This window comes from Haemorhous mexicanus, chromosome 1, assembly GCF_027477595.1.
Source record: "Haemorhous mexicanus isolate bHaeMex1 chromosome 1, bHaeMex1.pri, whole genome shotgun sequence".
Lineage (NCBI taxonomy): Eukaryota > Metazoa > Chordata > Aves > Passeriformes > Fringillidae > Haemorhous > Haemorhous mexicanus.
The window spans coordinates 24,617,483-24,638,808 of record NC_082341.1 but is presented as its reverse complement, the minus strand read 5'-3'; the positions used below and the strand labels follow the sequence as shown (position 1 = coordinate 24,638,808).

Here is a 21,326-nt window from a genome sequence, read left to right as displayed (position 1 = left end):
TCAGAAAACTGCAGTTGCAAGGGCTTTTGCTGTGATGTCCTCCAAGAGCATGCCATATCTGCGTGCACTTGGCAAGCCTGCCAGGTGCCCTACTGCTGGTGTCACAGAATCACAGAATTGGTAATATTGGAAGAGACCTCAGGAGATCGTCCACTCCAACCCCCTGCCAAGGCAAAGTCACCTAGGGCAGATCACACAGGAATGTGTCTAGGTGGGTTCCGAATGTCTCCAGAGAGGGAGAGTCCATAACCTCCTTGTGCAGCCTGTTCCAGTGCTTTGCTGCCCTCAGTGTAAAGTTCTTCCTCGTGTTGAGATAGAACTTCTTGTGTTTTAATTTATGGCCATTGCTCCTCATCCTGTCGTTGGGCACCACTGGAAATAGCCTGGCACCACCCTCTTGGCACCCGCCTTTGAAATATTTATCATCTCATTGATGAGATTCCCCTCAATCTTCTCCAGACTGAAGAGGCCCAGTTCCTGCAGTCTTCCTGCAGTCTCTTCTTAGACTCCAGACCCATAATGATCTTTTTGACCCTATGAACCCCCTCCAGTGTGATGGGGTAAAGTGTTCAAAAAGCTGTTGTTAGGAGGTTTCCCCACGATATTTTCCAAGAGCACCGCACATTCGTGTGCACCAGGCAAACCTGTGGGGTGTGGGATGTCTCCCTCCCCGGTCGGGTTTCCAAGGGAGGGCGCGGGACAAGGCTGGGCTGGGCAAGGCATCTCAGCCTACGCCTTGCCCCTTCACCAGGGGCACCACGGCTTCGTCCCACCACCTCTGCACCGCGGGGCGGGGCGGGGCAGCCCCCGCCTCCGCCGAGGGCCACAGCGATTCTGCCCCTGCCCTGAGGGGAACCTTGGCCCGTGGAGCCCGCTCCCTGCGGAGCCCGTACCGAACAGCTCCGCTGTGCCCACCCCGCCATGGCGGCGAAAAGCTCCTCCCAACATACCCGGCATTTCCCGGCCGCGCTGCCTGGAGACGGCGGCCGGGGCGGGGCGGGGAGGAGCGGGGCGGGAAGGGGAGGATGCTGCGGCCGCCGCGGGGCGAGGCAGCGGCGGCGGCCGGAGTAGCGGTACTTGGCGGCATAGAGGATGCGGCGGCGGTGGTGTCGGCAGCAGCAGGCGGAGGAGCGGGGAGCGATGCGGTGCTGCGCGGCGGGGCCGTGGCCGCACAGCGCCCTCACCACGCTCCTGCTGACAGGTCGGTCACGGCGCGTGTCCCCGCCGCGAGCGGTGGCGGGCCCCGCTGGCAGCGGCCGGCCTGCGCCGCGGTGCTGCCTCTGCTCGGGCTTCGCGTCCCCTCCTGGCCGAACCGCCCCCCTGCCTCGCCCTCCGGCTGCGGCTCGCTGCGCGCCCCATTCCCGCTGCCCCGTGCCCCCCCGTCAGTGCGGAGGCTGGGCTGTCCCAGCATCTCCCCATGCCGCGGCTCCCGGAGGACGCTCCACAGGCGGCGCGGGGATGGCGGCCTGCATGCCCCCACCCCGGGACCGCCACAGCCCCTCCCGGCACGGCGGGCGCGGCGGGGGCCCGGGCTGAGGGAGCGCGGGGGCGGCGGGTGAGGCCGGAGCAGGAGTGCCGGCGGGGCGCGGGAGTCAGGCCTGGCTCAGAGCCGCTGGATGGCGCGGGAGCCTCCGCTCCCGGGGACTGGGCCGGGCCCGCTGCGCTCCTCCGGTCTCTCGACCTGGTGCCTGACGCGAGAGCGGGCTGTTGTGTGTACGGGGGTGTCTTTTGTGTTGTCTTTCTTCTCCGTTATTTCCCATCTTGACCACTTAGTCCAACCGAGCTAGAATTAGGAATTCAGAAAAAGTCTTGATCCTGGTCCCTAAAAGCTAAATAATAGCTTTCATGCAGGTTTTTCACCTGCAGGTTCTTCGCAGTGAAATACATCAAACAGCTAACACTTAATAGCAGCCCAGTCACAGGACTGCCTTTGTGAGACTTGTTACATCAAGAGTAAGTTAACAGCAAGAAATGTGTTTGGGTTATTTTTGAGTTCTGAGAGGTCAGTGGTGTGTTATCTGCAAGCAGTCTGCTCTATATCCTCTTGAATAGTATCTAGGTACCCTCCTAGTACTTCTTTTGCTTATGGCCATACTTGTCATAGGTTATTAGCAGCAGAATTGACATGAGGCACTGGATATAGTAAAGATATGGTAAGAACTTAAGTGTGAAGTTGTTCAATGTGAGGATGAAACTTTGTTAGATGCAAGACAAGACTGCTTTTCCCTTACGTGGAAATTTTTCCTACCTCTTCCACCTTCCCCTCCATGACTGATTGTGGGATAGCAACCAAGCAAGAACTAGCATAATTGAGAATAAGCATTCAGTATCAGCTGAAATAATGTTTTTTACAAAGGTCAACTAAATTACCTTATAGAAATTGAATTATGAGCTTAATCCACAAGTCCTTTCCAAGCTACATGGTAAGGGACGAGGTCTTAAAGTTTTTTCATGATAGCTTTTCCACTTAAACCTTTCTAAGGTTGGTTCAGTGAGATTTCATTAGTTAAAACAGAATATATGGTTTGAAACTGATGTAAAAAGGGAGACATGAACTTTAGTTCAGTTACATTATTTTAAGAGATGTCTATATAAAATTTATTCTTCAACAAGGTGGAGATTTGTAGTATGTTCTTGATCTGAATGAAGCTGTCCCAGGAGCTCACCCAAGCTCCCCTCCATACTCCCTAAGTAAAGAAGGTCCAATCTCATCTGCTGGCTCAAAGATGCATTGCCCAGCATGAAAATCCATTATTTTGAATCCTGTCAACTCTACAGTACTGCAGCATTACTTAACAGGGCAAGAGATATCTGACAGACAAAACGGCATGTGAGAAGTAGCACAGGACTTGAAAATAGATTTCTTTTAGTTCTCCTCAACTAATATGGATTAGTTTTCCCCATTTATGTTGTAGCACTTGATTTACAGAAGAAAGTTGACTTATGATTTTTGCATTTCTTAAAAATTTGTGAAAAAAGGCTTTCTGGAGGAGGATAGCTGCTGTCAGAAGTCAGCAGGGTTGTCTGCCTCTCACTTCTTCCTATCTTCCTTGAGGCAAAACATTATTTCAACATCCAGGAATTTCACGAGAATGAAGAATTTAAAGGTTGTAAGAGTGATTCAGTTGCTCCTAGGGGTCTGGTATAGTACTCAAATTGAAGGTATTGACTCCCAAATGCAAGCTGATGATACTCCACTGCTAGGAAAACATGGGACTTCGTTGTCAGAAGTGATATATAGGATTAATCATCTCTACTTGAAACTAGTTAGGTGTTCTTTGACTCTAGCTTTGTAGTAACAGACTTCCTAGAAGTTTGCTGAATTACACTAGTAGAGCTGTCTGTCATATTGGTTTGGCAGAGCAATGAGTTGCCCCCATACTGTGTATCTACAGAGAGAGTGGTTGCCAAAACTATTTTTGAGTGACTGTGGCCAGTGGTTTTGCCCTATATTTCTGCACTTATAATTAGTTGTCAGTGCCTGTGTTGTTGCTGGAACTCCTGTTTCATCCCAGGGAGTAGAGCAATGGAGTTGTATTCTCCTTTCCTTATAAACGGGTCAAAATGAGGAAGAAGCTCATTAGTTCTCACTTTGCAAGCTGTGGTTATGTGGTCACATTAATTTGTCATAAGGCTGCACTGCTGCCAGAAAGCATTCTCCTGCCGTTGCACAGCTAGGGATTATTTGCTGCTTTCCCTAGTGACAAATAACTAGTATAGTGATACTGTGGATTGGGTCACCTGGCTCAAAACTAGTCGACCCACAGAAACAGTTCACTGAGGTGTATGTACTGCCCAGGACTGGTATGGGATTGTTTCCACTGGTGTGTGCTAGGTGATGAAGAATGTGCTGGGAATGCCCCTTTTGAGCAGGGCTGCAGACATGCCCATTTAGAACAGCTGTGAAATCACTGGCTGGGGCAGGGATCCAGGAGGCTGAACCAGATCCCTGCACTTGCCCTGCTGTTGACAGCAGAAGTGCTGTTGGCAACACTCCTCTGCTAAGCCGCGCCCTGTGCAAGGAGGCAGAACATTTCACAGATGGTCTGCTGTTTTCAAGCTAACACCACAGCACACCTGCCCTTGTTCTGTTGTGGAACAAACATAGGGCAGAGAAGTAGGTTTCCTTCAGAGAGCCTCTGGATGTCTGCCTGCCTATGAAGATGCTGCCTGTACTACTCATCTGAGCCAGGTCAATACAGTCTACTGTCAATAGGTACTTACTTGAGTAAGTAATTACAGGAGGGAGAAAAGTAGCTGTTCCATTAATATGCTTTTCATTACAGAAACACATTATTTATAGGCAGTACGTGGAGACATCTTGGAGGTCCTAAAGCCAGGCAATAAGAAGTCAGCTTTATAGCAGAAGATGTAACTGTTCAGTGTGTAGAGAGGCTTATTTTTGCTCCTTTATGTTTTTAGATTTGGTTGGAAGTTCATTAAAGTACTTCAGGAATTGCAGTCACAGAAGTAAAGCCCTTTCTTTAGAAGAAAGGTTATTTCCAATCAAAGAAAGAATTATTTAAAACCTAGACAAGAGTATCTGGTTTTTTTTTTCAGTATTTGAAGAGCTTTTGAATTCTTCCTGAATAGAGAGTGATAAATTTACAGTAGTCACTAAGAGTGTAGACTATCTTCCTTGGCAGACTTCTAGAGGAAAGAAGGAAGTTGCTGGTTTTGATTACTTCCATAGGAATTTCAGTCTGTGTCTAAATGTTGTATAATTGCAACACAAACAGCCTTTTAAATGTAGGTTATTTTAGTGACAGTCCAAGCCATGAAAATGAGAAGTTAGAAAGAACAACCTACTGAGCAAACAGAAATTTTAGTGTATTGAAATCAATGACTTTTCTGAATTCCTTAGTCTTTCAGAACAATTGCCACCTCTGAAATCTGGAATGCAATTGCAGGGATACCCTGATAGTTCATATCAAAAAATGATAGAAATGTAGGAGACATCCTGGAATAGCAGGCCACCAGGGTGGCCTGGTACATACCCCCTTGGTTACTTTACACTCGGGATGGAACCACAGGAACTGATGGTGTTTTCCTCTCCTTCATGGAAATGCTAACCTAATTTGGTTCTCTTGTCAGGCCTGCAGTAGGAGGGAGAATGGTGGTGGGTAAATGCTACTGTTAATAAATCATGAGGATTTTGTTCTCCAAGTAGTTAATTTGTAGCATTCCCATGAATGCAAGTGCTGAAGTTTAACAGTTAGACTGATAAATGCTTTATTTGGTTACTTTACTTCAATGATTTAGGAGAACTGTTCAGATGTTACAGTAATCAGTGGATAGCCCAGGAATAGATGGAAAACCATTGCCTACTGAACAAATATTATTAAGAATAGAGCCAAGAAATATTTCTGGGGTTGATTTGGACTTTTAAACAGTTTGAATGTAGAGGGTCCTGAGCAGTCTGCAATGGAGAACTAATACAAATTAATTCCTGTTTCTTATGTAGTAGCTGTTGAAGAGGGTTAGAACATATCCAGTTTCAATGTGAATTTCCGCTGAGAGAATCCCTTCTAAGTAAATTTCTGCCATGCACTAGCTAGTAGTCAAGAGGACAGTGCGTGGAAGTTGGGAGAGAAGTGAGAGTAGGTGGGTGCTGCAACTTCTGCCTCCTCTAAGGGATGATGTGATCAACTGAACAAGTATCCAGTGCGGACACCAGTGGATCCTCAGTAACTGCCTGGCTACAAGCTCTGATTTCAGCTGTGGGCTATGCACCTTGCAGGGGGTTCTCTCTTCACAGATGTTTCACTTCAACTAATGGTGTCGGTTTCTAACTGTTCTGCTGGGTGATTCTCAGCAGTCCTTCAGAAAAATGTGCTGTCTATGAATCTGCACTTCCAGCTCAGAATTCAGAGGAAGGAGGACTGACCAGATGGGATATGCAGTAGAGGAGTGCAAGGGTAGCTTTTTGCAGTGGGGTTGTGCTGTAAGAGAGTAAGGGGCAATGTAAGCATGGTCAGAGGCCCTGCTCTGTGGTGTCAAAGTAGCAAGCATGTGTTTATGTTAGGTCCCAGGAGAAGGTGGAGGTGTAGGAGAGAGGGGAAGTGGCTGGGTTTGGTAGCTTGAGCTTTGTGCTGCTTTAATAGTAGGAGAGATGGGCTTGAGATCCTACTTCAAAGAAGGAATAAGAGGATAGGCAGAGGTGCAAGATACTGTTTGGAGGTCAGAGTGCAGTAAAGGAATGGGGAATGTGAATTTGGTCCATGATACTTGTGTTCTTTTCTGGCTGTTGTGTGGTCAGAAATTGTTGTTGGTATCCACTCTGTTAAACATTCAGTTGTTGAATATTATGCAAATATACTTTAAAAAGGGGAAAAAAGAGTATAAATTAATATAAATGTGATTTTTATTTATAACCAACACAATTATAATTAAAGAATAATTTAAAGAAAACCAAATTGGAGAAAGAAGAAAAAACTGTGATGTGCTTCACCTGGGCATGTTCAAGTCCCAGGCACAGGGCTATGAATTGTTCCTGTTGAAGGCAGTGGTGGCTTCTCCAGTAACTCTGGCAACATGTGTAACAGACTGAAGAGCCTGACACTATTAACATTCTTTTCATCGTGAGTACAAGGCTGATTAAATTAATTCTAAACTGTCTCTTTGATAAAATGCGTAGTTTGAATCCCTGCATTCTGTAGTATAAGGTCTCTTTTGTCATCTTTTAATCATATTCAGATTTTCCCAGAGCCTTCCTTATGCTGACATTTGCTTCTTCAAGGCTCTGCTAGACAGAGCATTTGAACAGGGATCATATCTGTGTCAAGTACAAAAATAAAGTCTGCCTGTTCCTTCTTGATGTTGCTGTTTACATGTCAGCTGTTCTAGCCAGTGTTCTGGTGAAAGCTCTGTTCAACCTGACTTGCTAGGTTGTTACCCAAGCTGAGCATCCCTGAATTGTGTGCTCACAGTATGTGTTTGGCATGCTGATGCCTTTGTTCCTGCTGTGCAGTTACATTTTATTCCATTGAACTGCACATCACTGATCACCTTTTCACAGACAATGCAGACTGTTCTGTCATCTCTATTGTTTGTCAGTCTCCTAGTCTTTGTTTTTACCTGCAAATTCTCTCAGTATATTTGATACATACAAGTCATTCTTTGTCTCCCTCCCCATCTCCGTCTCTATCCTGCCTCTCTTCCCTCTGCCCCAGTTACATTAGGCTAATGCCAAAACTTTGAGAGACCGACTAGAAAGCTCATATAACTTTTTAGCAGCCCTATTCTCTTGCTTTTCACATCTGTCATTTGAAATCAAATCAGTAGTGATGTATATGAAAACATCACACTATAAACTAGGATCTGAGAACAGGCATACTGGTTGCTTTTCCAGTTCCCCTGTGAAATGCAGCATAGCATGGAGAGGTAGACAGGTGACTTCTTCAATCCACACAGCCAAACCTAGCACAACTTGGAACCCAAATATAAGATACTTACTAACCATTTATATTGAAAAACACAATGTGGAACTTGTCTTTATTTTTTTCTGTTTTTTAAATGCATTTAAATGTGCTAAAATGATTTAGTATCTACTTTTTCAATTGAAGTGATAAGTGACAAGCTTGTATAGCTAAGGGTAATGTCATTATTGCTGTCTTTATCAGGAAAAACTTGTGGGCTCACCAAAAGTGTCGAAAAAAAAGCGTTAAATCCTTAATAAGGATTAAATAAGGACTGTGATAAGTGTAATAATTTTGACAACTCTAATACTATTCTCCATTTAATAATTCAGTTATCTAATCTCGTATTAATTGTTTTGTCTGATACTGGTGCTGGTTTGTAGCTGACAAGCCTCTGATTGCCCAGCTCATACTATTGGAATAATGGAGCAACTCTATTTGATTTTTTTAGGAATTTCTTGAGTTTTTCAAGAATTACTAAAATTTAAACAAAGTCCTATGCAGTACTAAATTTTATTCGTAGGATGTTATTGTATTACGACCTGCAATATATGCAGATCAGTTCAGCAGGGTAAAAGTTGCTAGAAGTGTTATTGTGTTGGTATGGTAATTATTGCATTAATCAAATTATTAAATTTAATAAATAAGTCAAATTAAAAGTGCATTAAAAATTAGTTTTTAATTACAATTCATCCTCAATTAATTTTTAGATGTTTTGTATAAATTATCAATAATAGATATCTGTCTCACTTGTGTAGATTGAGTATGGTGTATCTTTATTACTGCTTAAGCCAGATCTGTTTGACCTCCTGAAACCTCCTGAATTCTGTTTGAAGAATGTCTTATCACTAATTTAATAGCTGCCTAGTGTAACAGGTCAGAAGTTTCCACAGATGTTTAGGCTTCTTTCATGTACTGTGCATGTTTTCCAATAAGTGCTCATTTCTTCCTGCAGACTGGTGTATCTGTACACAAGTACTGCTCCTTGATGTTTCTGGTATTGCTGTTTTTACAAAGAAATTAAGATGCTAGTCCAAAACCATCTTTGATTCAGGATTTGACATGAGTTCTCACTCCCAAACTATTTCAAAACAAAAATACCTACTCATTATGGCCACTTTCCCTTTCCTAGCATCTGACTGCAGTTCCTTCCCTCTGCACTTTCAGCTGGCATGTAACTGTACAGCTGGCATACCTATTATTCATCACAGAAGAGCAGGAACAAAAAGTGGGAAGTGAGGAGGGAGCTTTCTCAGGCACCTCTGCTGCTGTGAGATGGAATCTTTCTGTCAGCTCCACAGCTGCTTTCTGTCTCCAGTAATCATTTGCTCACTGCATTTAAAACTTCCACCTTCAGCTGCATGTATCCAGCTGATTTCAGGCTGTGTTCTAGTTGTGTAGGATGTAGGCAGCCATTTTTAATGGGTTCTTTTTTTGAAATTGATTATTGGTTATGCCTGAAAGGCAGTCAGCCCCATGAGTCTTTATATAAGCATCATTATAAAAGTAAAGCTTGCTTACTTTAATTTTCCCACTTTGACCAAAATATACCACCCCAGTGAAAGCTGCTTTATATATTTCTGCCTGTATGTGAGATTTTGTTAGTGCAAATATATTTATTAGAGAATGCTCTTCATCTTTGTTATCCATACAATTATGTCAGCAGAAGTGTCTGCAGAGGTTTAAATATTTAGTGTAGACTTAGTTTATTTGGAAAAATGGGTGTCAAAAAGATGATTGTCAGAAATATTATTATATGTTTATATACTCAAACCAATTAATTTTTTTACCTGTGATTCCTAAATTTTGACTAAAACCAAAACATGCTGTAGAAGGTGTCTGATCCCATCTGATCAGGTTGTTTGTGGCAGTCTGTTGATCTGACTAATTTTTTTTTTTTTTGCATTTGTTTTATTGTGAAAAGCTATTTTGCTAAGCTCTGCTGATGGCAATAATGGAACTGTTAACTGGACGACTAAGCGAGCCCACAGTTATGTTATCAGCAGAATAAAGGCTGTTCAGAAGAATGGTGAGTTTAGGTTGCAAATTTAAGTACCCTGTTGGTTCAAGCAAACCTGCTTTTAATATTACTCTTGCTTTTCCAGTCATGTCCTTGTTTTAGGAGTAGGGTGCTTTTTTAAGGTAAGTAATTTGGAAAACTTTACATTTCTTCAATCTTCAAATATTCACAGACCTGCGTGTACTTGTTAGTCTTCCCTGACTTTTCCTGTAGCTTTGCTTGAAATAATGGCTGTGTTTATACCTAATACTACAGATTTTCTTATCGTGGCTGGTTGCTTGAAGATACCTCTGCAGTTTGCTTAATACAATAACTTCTCTGTAACAATTTAATAAGTCTTCTCACACATGAATGTAAAAAGACTATTTTACTGTCATTTATGCAAGTACACATCAAATACGGTCGCTAGTGCACGCTGGCTGAGAAGAAGCTTTGCACTGATTGCTCATCTCTAGGCAGACAATCTGGATTGGCCTCCAGATCAAGTTATTTTTGGGATTGTTCTTCATCTGCTAAATATCAGTGGGGAGAGAACCAACTGAAATTTCTAGGGGAAAAAAACCACCCAAAAAACTTCCAGGTGAATTATTTCCTGAGGATCATCAACATACAGGCTGCAACAAATATGGTGAAACTTCTGAAATTTCTAGAGATGGGGGTTTTCTCTTTCTGGTAACAGGCCCTGGGCTGCAGGCTGATAAAATCCTGTCTGAATTCCTGGCTGTGCCTGTATTCAAGATTTATAAGGAGATCTAGGGATCTACAGAAAGTCCTCCAAGCGATCTGGAAACAAGAAAGAGGAAAGCAGTGCTGTCAAGGTAGCTGATTCTAGCAGGGATCTGATGTGATCCTAAGTAATGAAGATTTTTAGTTTCCCATGATTAGGTTTACAGAAGCTTTTCACAGTCCCTGAGACTTTTGTCTGCCACAGGGAATTTGCCCAGACAATTCACAGCTGGCAGTCTGCTGTATTAGATTAGTATCTATTTAAGTATATTCAGTTTCATCCCTGGATCACCCAAGATGATGATTACATGTTCATCTTTAGTCTGTCTCATGAAAATAATCATGGGTTTTAAAACCTCGTGAAGAAAGTAGCATTTCACTTGTTTCATTATTGAAAAGCTAATGATAGCTGTAATAGACTGAAGACTCATTATTTTCCTTCTAGTTTTGAAGAAACTTCTTGGGGGGAAAAACAAGGAGGGCATCTTTGACAAGAAGGGCAAGAACTTCTGAGTTTTTAATCACCATACTTGTGTCATTATGATGTGTTTGTCATTACAAGATAAAACAGGTTTCTGGGATTTTTCCTTCTGAGAGATGTTTCTAGACTTCCACCAAGATCAGTGTTTTATATCTGCATCAAATCCTTACTAGTATACTTATTTCAGCAGCAAGGAATGTCTCATTGCTAGGAATGGGCAGGCATTTAGTGGTGGTAATAGCAGACAAAATAAGTGTTATATAGTTTTTTTTCAGTAATTGCTGATTCTATGATGCTTGTTTCTTCCTGAAAGAATTATTTACTGCGAAAATAATGCACATTTCTTTTTCACTCTTCTTCCTGTTTGAAATGGATTTTCATTGTAGAGGAAAAGCATCAGAAATGGAAAAATGAACTTTTCTAGGTATTTGATGCACCTTCACCCAGCCACCATATTTTTGTCAGCTCTTCTGTTAATGTTATTTTTTCAGCTTTTCTTGAAAATATTTTAAAGCAAATTAGTTAATTTCCTTGTGCTGTTTACAGCCCATTCACAGAATTGTGTGCAGAGGTTTTTTGGATAATAATTTACTAATTTTAAGTAAGTAAATCAACAATCTTACTGTACATAAGTCTACATAATGAAAATGACACTGTTTTATGAACCACACAGAATAGTAACAATTTAAACTTCAGGATAATTTAAATTTTGTCACTAAGATAAACTTATTTGAAAGAATAAGTTTAGAAAAGTGCTCTGTTCAGTACTGTGTTAAAAGTGGTTTTCAAATATGGGAAAAAGCAAATGCTGTGGAATGTGATCAGTAGTATATCCAGAGCTATGCATTCTGCAACATTAAGCTTGAAGAGTGGGGAGTGTGTAAATGTGGAGGTCTACAGTTACAGATGTCTGCATCTCCTCTCAGATGCCTCTGCAGTCCCTGGAGATCTAGTCAGTGTAGTGTGGAATCTAGGACATGGTTCATCTCACTTTACAGGAGAAATCAAATAAATCAACCCCTAGAAGCATCTGTTTCTTCTACACTGACTATAAAAGGAGCCTGACTAACTTAGTGTTGGATGTTGTTTCTGTAGGCATCTAAAATTAGGTGAGATAGATTCCACTCCAAGTACGTGGTGCGAGGGCTGGAATGCCTGTGATTAATGCCTAATTAATGGTGCCTTTTTAAGCAGATCTCAATTAAGAAAGTTGGTATAATTATAAGGCTGGAGAAATTATACCAGGATTAAAAAATGACACCAGCATTGAAGAATTACATGAGCTTTATCCACATTTCAAATGTGTCCTGCTTATTGATCCAAGGTTGAAATTATCACCTTTGGGACCTACAAGTTTATTCCTATCAGTTTGTTACAATATCTCTGAAGTGTCTTTTGGAGTCTGTCTTCCCAGCGACAGTACCTCCAGGCTGTATGGCCTATAATTTGCATTTGGAGATGTGATTCCTCATGAAGTTTCTTCCAGCTTCTCAAGCAAGGCTGGTAGCTGTGTGTGGTTGTCTGTGGCTTACCATCTTTATCTACTACTTTTGTAATCTTCATCTCACTGACAAAGTCTGTTAGCAGTGATCAATTCTTTCAGGGCATTAAATTAAAATTCAGTAGTAATAAAAGTAGTAATACAAGCTACAATCAATCTTATTAAGACACTTTGAGAAACGCCTATTAAATCAGTATTCTCTGTTTATGCTTAGATTTTGAAACTTGTTGATAAAGTGGCTTCTTATCCATCTAATTTATTGTAATGATTTCTTCATTCTTCTAATTCATTAAAATGTGTATGTAGTTCTGCATCAAATGTGTTATACTTAAAAAAGCTATGCCCTTGTTGGCAAATTTTGTACTAAATAAAAACCACCTTATTGCTTTTACATATGCTGATTGTTCTGAATTTTCTTCAAGTTTTTGATTCTCAGTCCTGTAAACCATGGCTTCACTTTTTTTGTTTGGAATCAGTTTCACTTGACTGACCTATAAATACCCTTGTCCTTTTGTTTTATCCTTCAATACAAGCCCAACATCTTCAGTAAAGAGCTCTCTAACCAAAGTTTGAGTTGTATTTTACCCTGGTGGTCTGAGAAAGTCTAGCTCTAAGAACTCATAGGAATCAGCTGAAGTGAATTGCTATGTCCTTTTCTGCACAAGAAGTGAAAAATCTGCCATTTCTGTTCAGTGAGGAGTGACAACTGTCAATTGGTAAGGTTCCTCTGTATTTCTCTGTTGCTTTCTCTATGTAAAATATCAGGAAAACATGATTGTGTAATTCATTTAATGTACTTTTATTAATGTAATATTAAAAATAAACCAACCATAAAATTACAACAGCCTTCCTCATTTTTTCTTTATTACTATAAAAATAAAGAGCTTATACAACTTTTGAAATCTTGACATAGGCAGTTTTGCTTATTGCAATCTTGGAAAGGATCCTGTTGGGCAAAGAGAAGGTTTGCTCTGTGTTCTGTTCTTAAATCTATGTAACCTTTTAAAAATCTTATTAACAGGTGCCTAATATTTGTTGCTCTCCTTCTCCCAGATGCCTGCCTTGCTGTTGAATTGCATGAAGTTACCTAGAGCATGTCTCATTTTTGCCTTTTTTCTGTCTCTTATCTCTCCTTCTGCTTTTCAGTGTACACAATTCTGTCTAAGGTGCACTCTGATCGGAATGTATACCCTTCTGCTGGAGTTCTGTTTGTTCATGTTTTGGAGAGAGAGTACTTTAAGGGGGAATTCCCTCCTTACCCAAAGCCTGGTATGAGATGCTAAGATCTTCCATATTATTTGCAGATACAGAAAAAATATTTTAATAAAAAAATTGAAGTCTATTTAGCATACCTTGTGGTTCAACATATAAGATAAACAAGACAGGTTTTAGTTTCTATTGAAATATCTTCAAATTAAATAAAATGTGTAGTCCTACACTTCTAAAATATTCTAGTTTCATCACTTTTGCATTTAATATGAAATTGTGGAAATTTATATCTGTTAAAAATGCTATTTATCTGGTCATTGTTTGAGACCTAGTATGTATCAGGCTATATGAAGGAGCAATTTGGAAGCATATAGTAAATATAAGACAAAATAGAAGATTAAATCAAATATGAGATTTCATAATACTGTTTTTTTTCATTTTTAAAAATAGTCCTTTGGCTTCAGCCTTCTTCCTATATTTAGGAACAGTTTAATGTTAATAAGCAGATTGGTTTTAGAGAAGGAGCTGTGATTTCCTAAGTATGGTTTTGCCATACAGTAAAGCTAAAAGACTGGTCACCACAGGTTAGAATATGTGTAAGCAGTCTGGTAGGAGTGGGAAGAGAGAGAGCATTCAGCCACACATGCTTATCAACAGTGAAAAGGAATAAATGTATCCAGCTTATATAAATATGATTATTTTCCCATAACAGGAGAATAGGAAAAACCTTTGTACAGTGCACACATAATCAAAGCCTGTTTCATTAATAAACTTTTGAACTGATTTGGGAGTGCTGTTACTAAGACTCACTTTAAAGAAAAAATAAGCTTCTGTTAGCATTGGTTAAATTTTGAGTAAACATGAGTAAGTGCAAATGTTTTTAAAATTTCATCTCTTAGTGAAATGGGTGTTTTTCCTGACACGGATACCTGAGTCTTCATTTATGCTATGGTGACTGGCAGAGTGAAGTTTGCCTCTGTTCCAGTTTTCTCTCAGTTTTGGCACACAGGTGGAAGGAGCTGGGAAATTTTACTAATGATGGATTGTCCTACAGCTGCAGCCTCTTGACATTCATGTGATTCCAAGGCAATAGGAATCCGGTTTCACATCCTTTGAAAACTGTCTGTTCCCACAGACAATTGGGATTATGTCAGTAATTCACTGTGTGTTGTCATGGTACTCTTATTTTTGTCTGCTGAGCTGGATCATTGCTATGGCCTATCTTGATGAAGGAAGGGCAAACCACAATGTCTCACAGGTCGCTTTCAGAATTTTCCTCAAATCATTTGTGGTGCTGAATTTGTTTTGAGCAGGGTGCTGGTAATGCCAGCCTGTGGGTTCAAGCTCTGTACGTGCCATTCACTTAAGAGTTGGACTCCATGATCCTTGTGGGTCCCTTCCAACTCAGAATATTCTGTAATTCTGAATTCTGTGATTCTGACTGCAATAGATCAGATTACTGGGGTGTCCTGAGAGAATTGTGAGGGAAGTTGTGTTACACCCAAGTACTGGTTTAGTCTGGTTCTGGTTCATTTTACTCAACCAGATGTGGAAATGTATACCTAAAGATTAGTGACCCTTGGGCAACACACCTCAGTTTCTTTGTCCCTCTCTGGAGGAGATGAGAGCTGTTCATTCTTCACTGGGCTCAGTTTCTGCTTTCTGGGCCAGGCTGGGTGGTATCTCCTTTTATCACCTGTCCTATAATGCTGTTGCCCTCTCAAAGCCAAGGTGGAGCACAGGGCAGAGGTGTCTGTGCAGGCTCAGAATGGATTTGACTTGAGTTCTGTGCCTCAGCTGGACCCCGCCTTGGTGGTGAGTATTCGGTAGTATTCAGGCCTGATCTCATTTACCAAAGCTAAAATAAGCTGAAGTAAAATCCTGACTTCTATAAGAGTATCAATAAGAACCACAAGAACCAAGGTACTGGTTTCAGTTGAGGGGCTTTTACAGCTGGACCGCTGTATTTAGTAGCCATCAGTGGCTCCAGTTCACAGGAATGTCTGATCCTTTTTTGAATTAATTTGTTCTCTAAATTAAAACAATTGCCAGGCTGTTGGTGCCAAATACCTGTATGTGTACCCTAATGCTAACAGAAGCTTTCAGGCATTATTGATTACGAAGCCACTCTTTACAGTACATTGAGTACCTGGATCATTAAAAGCATCAATAAAAGTAAGTTGGGAGGGGAAATTAAAGTACTGAAATTTTTGTGCTTTTGTCTATAAGGAGGTTAGATGCTTCAGTTTGAGGTGGAGCTGTGCTCTAAAATCCAGAACCACTAGTTAGTGAACATAAGCGTTCAGTTAGCCAAAGCTCTAGGAAGTACCTGCACATTATGTCTGCAGTTGGTTACATTTTCCAGATATGAATTCGTTAATACCTAGAGGTGCTAAGTAATAGTTCACTTGTTTCTGATATGGTAAAGGTTAGCAATTTTTTTTTTTTATTTTTTTTCTTCTTAGAAAAGTTCAGAAAACAAGTGAAAGCAGAATGTGACTTCCTACTTGAAAAATTAAAATCAAAGCATTTAACATTTTCTTGTAAATATTCTAATATAATTTCTCTTATCTAGGTGAAATAAGTAATGATCCTATAACGTTTAATACCAATTTAATGGGTTACCCTGACAGACCTGGATGGCTGCGCTATATACAAAGGACACCGTACAGTGATGGAGTGCTGTATGGCTCACCAACTGTAGAAAATGTAGGCAAGCCAACCATCATTGAGGTATTTGCTTTTGAAAGTTCAAAAATATGTATTTTGGTTTAGAGTGTAAGGTTCAGAACTGTCAACAAGTACCCCTTTGTTTTTGAAGAGTTAATTGCTATTTCATATTCAAGTTTTATTCAAAATACAGAGCAAAAAAGACTTTTTAAGCAACTGTACTTGAAGAATAACTTAATCATAACTTAGTAACAATCAACCTAAATATGGGTCAGACTTTTCCCCACTAGAGCAAAGTGTTCAGCCAATAAGCAGTTGTGGGGTTTTTTTGCTTGTTTGTTTTTTTTTTTTTGCATGATTGGGGTTTTTGGTTTGATTGGTTTGGGGTATTTTCAGTTATTTTTCATCAAATATCCCACCATTCATTATTCATATTTATTTATTTTATTTTATTTTATTTTTTTAGCACTTTTATGAACTTAATTCATATGAGTGTTACAATGACAAAACTGTATTTTTGAGAGTTAGCTATTCAAATGGTTTAAAGCACTAATCATTCATTGAGCAGCAATTCAAAAGGGAAAAGGGACAATATTTTCTACCATGTATTTAATAGACAGCAGACTGAATCAGGCACTGTGTAGTTCTCAGTGTTAAGAAATCTGGACAATAACTTGCTCCAGCAATTTTGCTGCTTCAGCAGTATATTTGTCTTAAACACTTGATGAGTATTTTTTTTTCTAAATTGCATTTGATGTGGTTTTTCTTCCTTCAGAATGATAGCTCTGAATGTTGTTGTACTGCAGATAGTTTCACCCATGTTAAATTTTGTACTCATGCTTCTGTTTTGATTTCAGTAGGACTAATACCATCTGAGAATTGATCATGTGCAGAAGTTCTTGCAGGCTTTGCTTAGTTTTATTTAGAGGAAACCATTATTTGAAATTGGCAGTTTTTAAATGGCATGTACTTTTTGATTCTAGGATCTTTATCAAGACCTCCATTCTAAGCTTGACCTCGAGCCATATTTGAAGTAAATCATGCCTAGCATACAAATTAATTCCTTGCAGTTCCAGTCTTAGATGTGGCTTTTGAATTAATTTTGTGGCGTATGAGGAGGGCAGATGGCATTTGATCCTCTTCCTAGTGCCCTCTTAGAGGAGTGATTCCATATTCCTGGCCTGAATATAACTTCCATCATGTTATAATTCCTGAGGGGATGTCATGGGGAGCTCACTTAACTAGAGGAGACCTCATGATTAGGAGAGCCTAGCATTATGCATAGCACTGCAGTAGAGCAGGTAACCTTCTGAGCTCAAGCTCCTTTGAAAGTTGTGCAAGGACAGTTTGTGTCTGAATGAGTATTCAGGACAGAGGCAATCTCTGCCATGCCTGCCTGTGGTGTATGGGCTATGCTGGCAGCTCCCACTGCTGGAGTGCAGGTTCACAGTGATACTGCCCTGCTCCTGTGTAGATCTTGTATGACCAGGGGTTGATTTTCTGGGTACTAGTGGTTCAGCTGCTGGAGAAACCCTTTGAAAAATTAGCAGAATTAGGACTAGAGAAATCTCAAATTTATTTTCTGTTAATTTTATAATGAAATTGTAACTTTAAATGAGATCTGATTGTAAGCTTTTCCCTCTCCAGTTAAACAAACCTGCAGTAGATACTCCACAGCATTTTTCCTTTTCATTCAAATCCTTTAAAAGAAGTGCAACATCTGTTGCTTTTTTTATTTATTAGCCAGTGGCACAATGGTTTGTGGCTCTGCTGAGAAGCAACATAGTTCTGTCATTATTGTCACTCCTCTGCCTCTCCTTTGCTCTTGAAATGAGTGAAGTCTAAAATCAGAAATAAAATTAGTTTTTTTCAGTTTATTTCATGAGAGATTTATCACCTTGCAAGGATAAAAAAGGTAGAGAAGATAATACATAATTATACTGATAGCCAGCCTTGTTCTGTATTTCTTATGAATGTTCGCTTAATCATAGTACAGCCTTGGAGTGCAGTCACCACTGAGAAGTAACCACTTGCATGCATTTCAGGTATCCTAGATATTTTAACTTTTAGATTAGTATCCTTGCTTATTTTATTTGTGAAGGTGTATGTTTCAAAAGATTAGAGTCACAAATGTTGCATCTACCTTCTAGTTTTCACTTCCACTACAGCTTCTGGGATTTTTTTTAAAACTACTTTTATTGGAGCATTATTTTGAATCCATTCATGGAGTGAGACTTCACTGGGACCAGAGCTAAAACTAAATAGCAGTCCCAAAGATGAGAATTCCTGGCATCACAACACTTTTTCCTTCAAAAAACCTCTCCATGTAGTTTATTTCCTTGGAGCTATCGATGGATTTAGATCTTACAGTATTGATGGAGGTGGGGATTGGAGGCTGCATGCGAAAATGGAGAAACCAATCTGTCCTTATGGTGGTTCTTAAAGATAACAGAAGAGAAGTAATACACATGTAAGGCAGAACATTTCTATCAGAACCAAAATGTATTATTTTCACATATTCATTAACTTTATTTGGCTATAGACTGGCCAAGAAAATTCCAATATCCTGACTTGATGGTAGTACTGCATTAAGTAAATTGACCTTACCTTTCAAATTTTATATTAGTGAATGAATGTTCATAGGTTTCAAAATAAGGAGGCAAAGTACTTAAAAACTGATAAGTATTTCTAAGTTATCAATTTAACTTTCACTGATGTTTCATTTATATAATTTTCATTTTTGCATTGTTTTGTAATCTTTTTCACTCCAGATCACTGCGTATAACAGGCGTACCTTTGAAACAGCGAGACACAATTTGATCATTAATATAATGTCAGCAGAAGGTATGTACAGATACTAGCTGGTTGTATTTTTAACTGAATCAGCAAAACTCTCTTATGGGCTCCTGCTTTTGAAGATAAATACTGTAAAATAGTTGTCTGGTGTTCAAACTAAACACAGAGGCACAGGGGAGAAGTAAGAGAATTTTCCCTGCTTTAATTAATTGTGATTTTTTTTAATCCAGATTATTTCTCTCATTCAGGACTGGTTTTTTTCACTCACACTAAAATGTTTGCATCTTTGTTTTTCATTAAACTTCTAATTTGAAATTTCTCTTGTCTTTTCAAATGGACCTTACATGAAGGATTTCACTCTTTGCATGTTATTTAGTTTTCTTAGTTCTGTGTGTACCTTATGCAATGAACAGTTGTGTAGGCAGAGTCAGAAAACAGCAGGTTATGGCATATGGCATTTGGACCTTAAAATTAGTTCTCTATCACATTTACCTTCTGGAGTGTCAAGAGCTTGAATCCATTGTTGCTGCTGATTGGTTTTGACCCCCAAATTAGCCTGAAAGTAATTATATCTGTTTAATGAAGTTTTAGCAACTGAGACTCTTTTCCTCTGGTCTGCTTCTTCCCTGTTGTTTTACAAATAACTGAAGGTTTTCAGCTCAAGTAGCAGCTAATGGTACTCTCTATTGAATTTAACATAATCACAGCACGTTCAAAATTAGCTAATTCAAACACAGGATTTTTGGAAAGGTGAATCAATCTTAAAGTAGTATTACATTCATCATTACTCCAGATATTTTGAAGATTTGTTTTTGGATTTATGGAGCCTTTGTTTAATGCAACGCTCTTTCATCACGAGTAGATTTTCCTTTACCATATCAAGCGGAATTCTTCATAAGGAATATGAATGTGGAAGAAATGCTGGCAAGTGAAGTTCTGGGTGACTTCCTCGGAGCAGTGAAAAATGTATGGCAGCCAGAACGCCTGAACGCCATAAACATTACTTCAGCCCTTGACAGGGGAGGGAGAGTTCCACTTCCCATTAATGACATGAAAGAGGGGTAAGCATGTGTCAGTATGATGTTTTTGCTTCACTTTTTTTTCTTTTGTTACCCAGAAGCCTAATATTTTTTCAAGTTTTCTAGATACTTTGCAAGTGCTGTTTCATGTTTTGGAATTAGATATGAAAAGTTTACTCCTGTTCTGAGCCCCATTTATGAATTTATTGTGTTAGATATACTACAACAGGGCACGTTTCCTATATATGGATGTTATAATCCAAGGAATACTAATAAATTCCATTAATTATAAATGAGTTGGTAGTTAATATGGGTTTTTTTGTAATCCCAGTTTTACTTCTGAGCAGTTGCTTGGCATGCTTTTCAAGCTTTTAACCATTCCCAATTCATTAAACTCAAAATTTTGAGGCAAGTTATGATAGAGCAGAGACACTTCAATTTCTGAGAGCAGTTTGCATGTAACAGTGTAATTTTTAGCTGTTCTGACTAAGTGAATTAGTTATATGATTCAAGAGCACTGTTGGCATTCTTCTGAAAGTCGTAAGGTGTCTGGGGATCTCAGGTTACTGAGTGCAAACTGCTGGAATGGACTGGTTCCAGTTGTGATTTGTAACCATAAATACTGTTCTGAACAGTATTTAACAGGAAAGTAGTAAGGATTCAGTTTTTTCAAATATGGTTCTGACAGTGCTTTTCCCTGGTGAAAGTGAAGATGCCTAGTTATTTTTAGATAATTTTAGATATTTTGGAGTCAAATAGTATCTAAGAAAGGGATGAAGGTTCAAAATATGAGATGTGTGCAAAAAATACTGGCTTTTTCAGAGCCCTGTTGTATCTCTGAAGTTTTTGAGCAAATTTAAAGAAGTGACTTCTGTACTAGCCAGAGTAATAGCAGAGTCACTTAATACAAATAGCTACACTTCAAATATTTAGTTAGATAATGCCTACTGTAACAAGTGGCAACTGGGACCTAACTGTTTCTGTTTCAGAATCCATTGGTACCTTATAACCTGGTGCAGCAGACTGTATTTTACAGCAGCATTCCATATACCTAAATATGACAATGAATAATACAATCAGTGCAGTAGCTCTTATTTTATGTATGGTGATGCTAAATCAAGTATTAGGTTTACATTCAGCTTTCAGTATTTTAAGCAAATTTTGCTGGCCATGCATAGCTACAGTATGAAATCTTTCAGAAGCAGCTGGGGGTTAGCATGTTCATATCTATGTTAGGTTTAACAATAACTAGTCATTGTGAGTTTATTTTGAAAGCATGGGAAAAAACTCTAAAAAAAAAATCTGTGATGAGTAAGATTAAAGATTTCCTTACAACAAAATGATAGTATTTTAATGCAATTTTCAAAAATAGTACTGATTTACTTACATGAGGAAGCCACACTTGGAGCTCTTTGACTTCATAGACATTGGCACAACTGATGGTACTGAAACATTTACATTAACAAGCAAACCAGAATATGTTGTA

The 21,326-nt window shown here is 39.5% G+C and overlaps 1 protein-coding gene across 9 annotated transcripts in view; it reads left to right on the top strand.

Annotated features, from left to right (window-relative positions):
• Window positions 1-1,023: 1,023 nt before the first annotated feature.
• SGCE (sarcoglycan epsilon) overlaps window positions 1,024-21,326 on the top strand; it is a 32,853-nt gene continuing 12,550 nt past the window's right edge. For 3 of the 9 annotated variants that reach the window (XM_059843385.1, XM_059843401.1, XM_059843390.1), the window contains exons 1-6: window positions 1,024-1,201; window positions 9,343-9,447; window positions 13,293-13,415; window positions 15,931-16,088; window positions 18,797-18,869; window positions 19,684-19,882. In XM_059843385.1, coding sequence (XP_059699368.1) covers window positions 1,093-1,201; window positions 9,343-9,447; window positions 13,293-13,415; window positions 15,931-16,088; window positions 18,797-18,869; window positions 19,684-19,882 — 767 coding nt within the window. In that variant the 5' untranslated portion in view covers window positions 1,024-1,092. Of the gene's footprint in view, window positions 1,202-9,342; window positions 9,448-12,432; window positions 12,863-13,292; window positions 13,416-15,930; window positions 16,089-18,796; window positions 18,870-19,683; window positions 19,883-21,326 lie in introns of those variants that run through there. The other 6 variants (XM_059843395.1, XM_059843403.1, XM_059843429.1 and 3 more) reach the window with 6 other exon arrangements.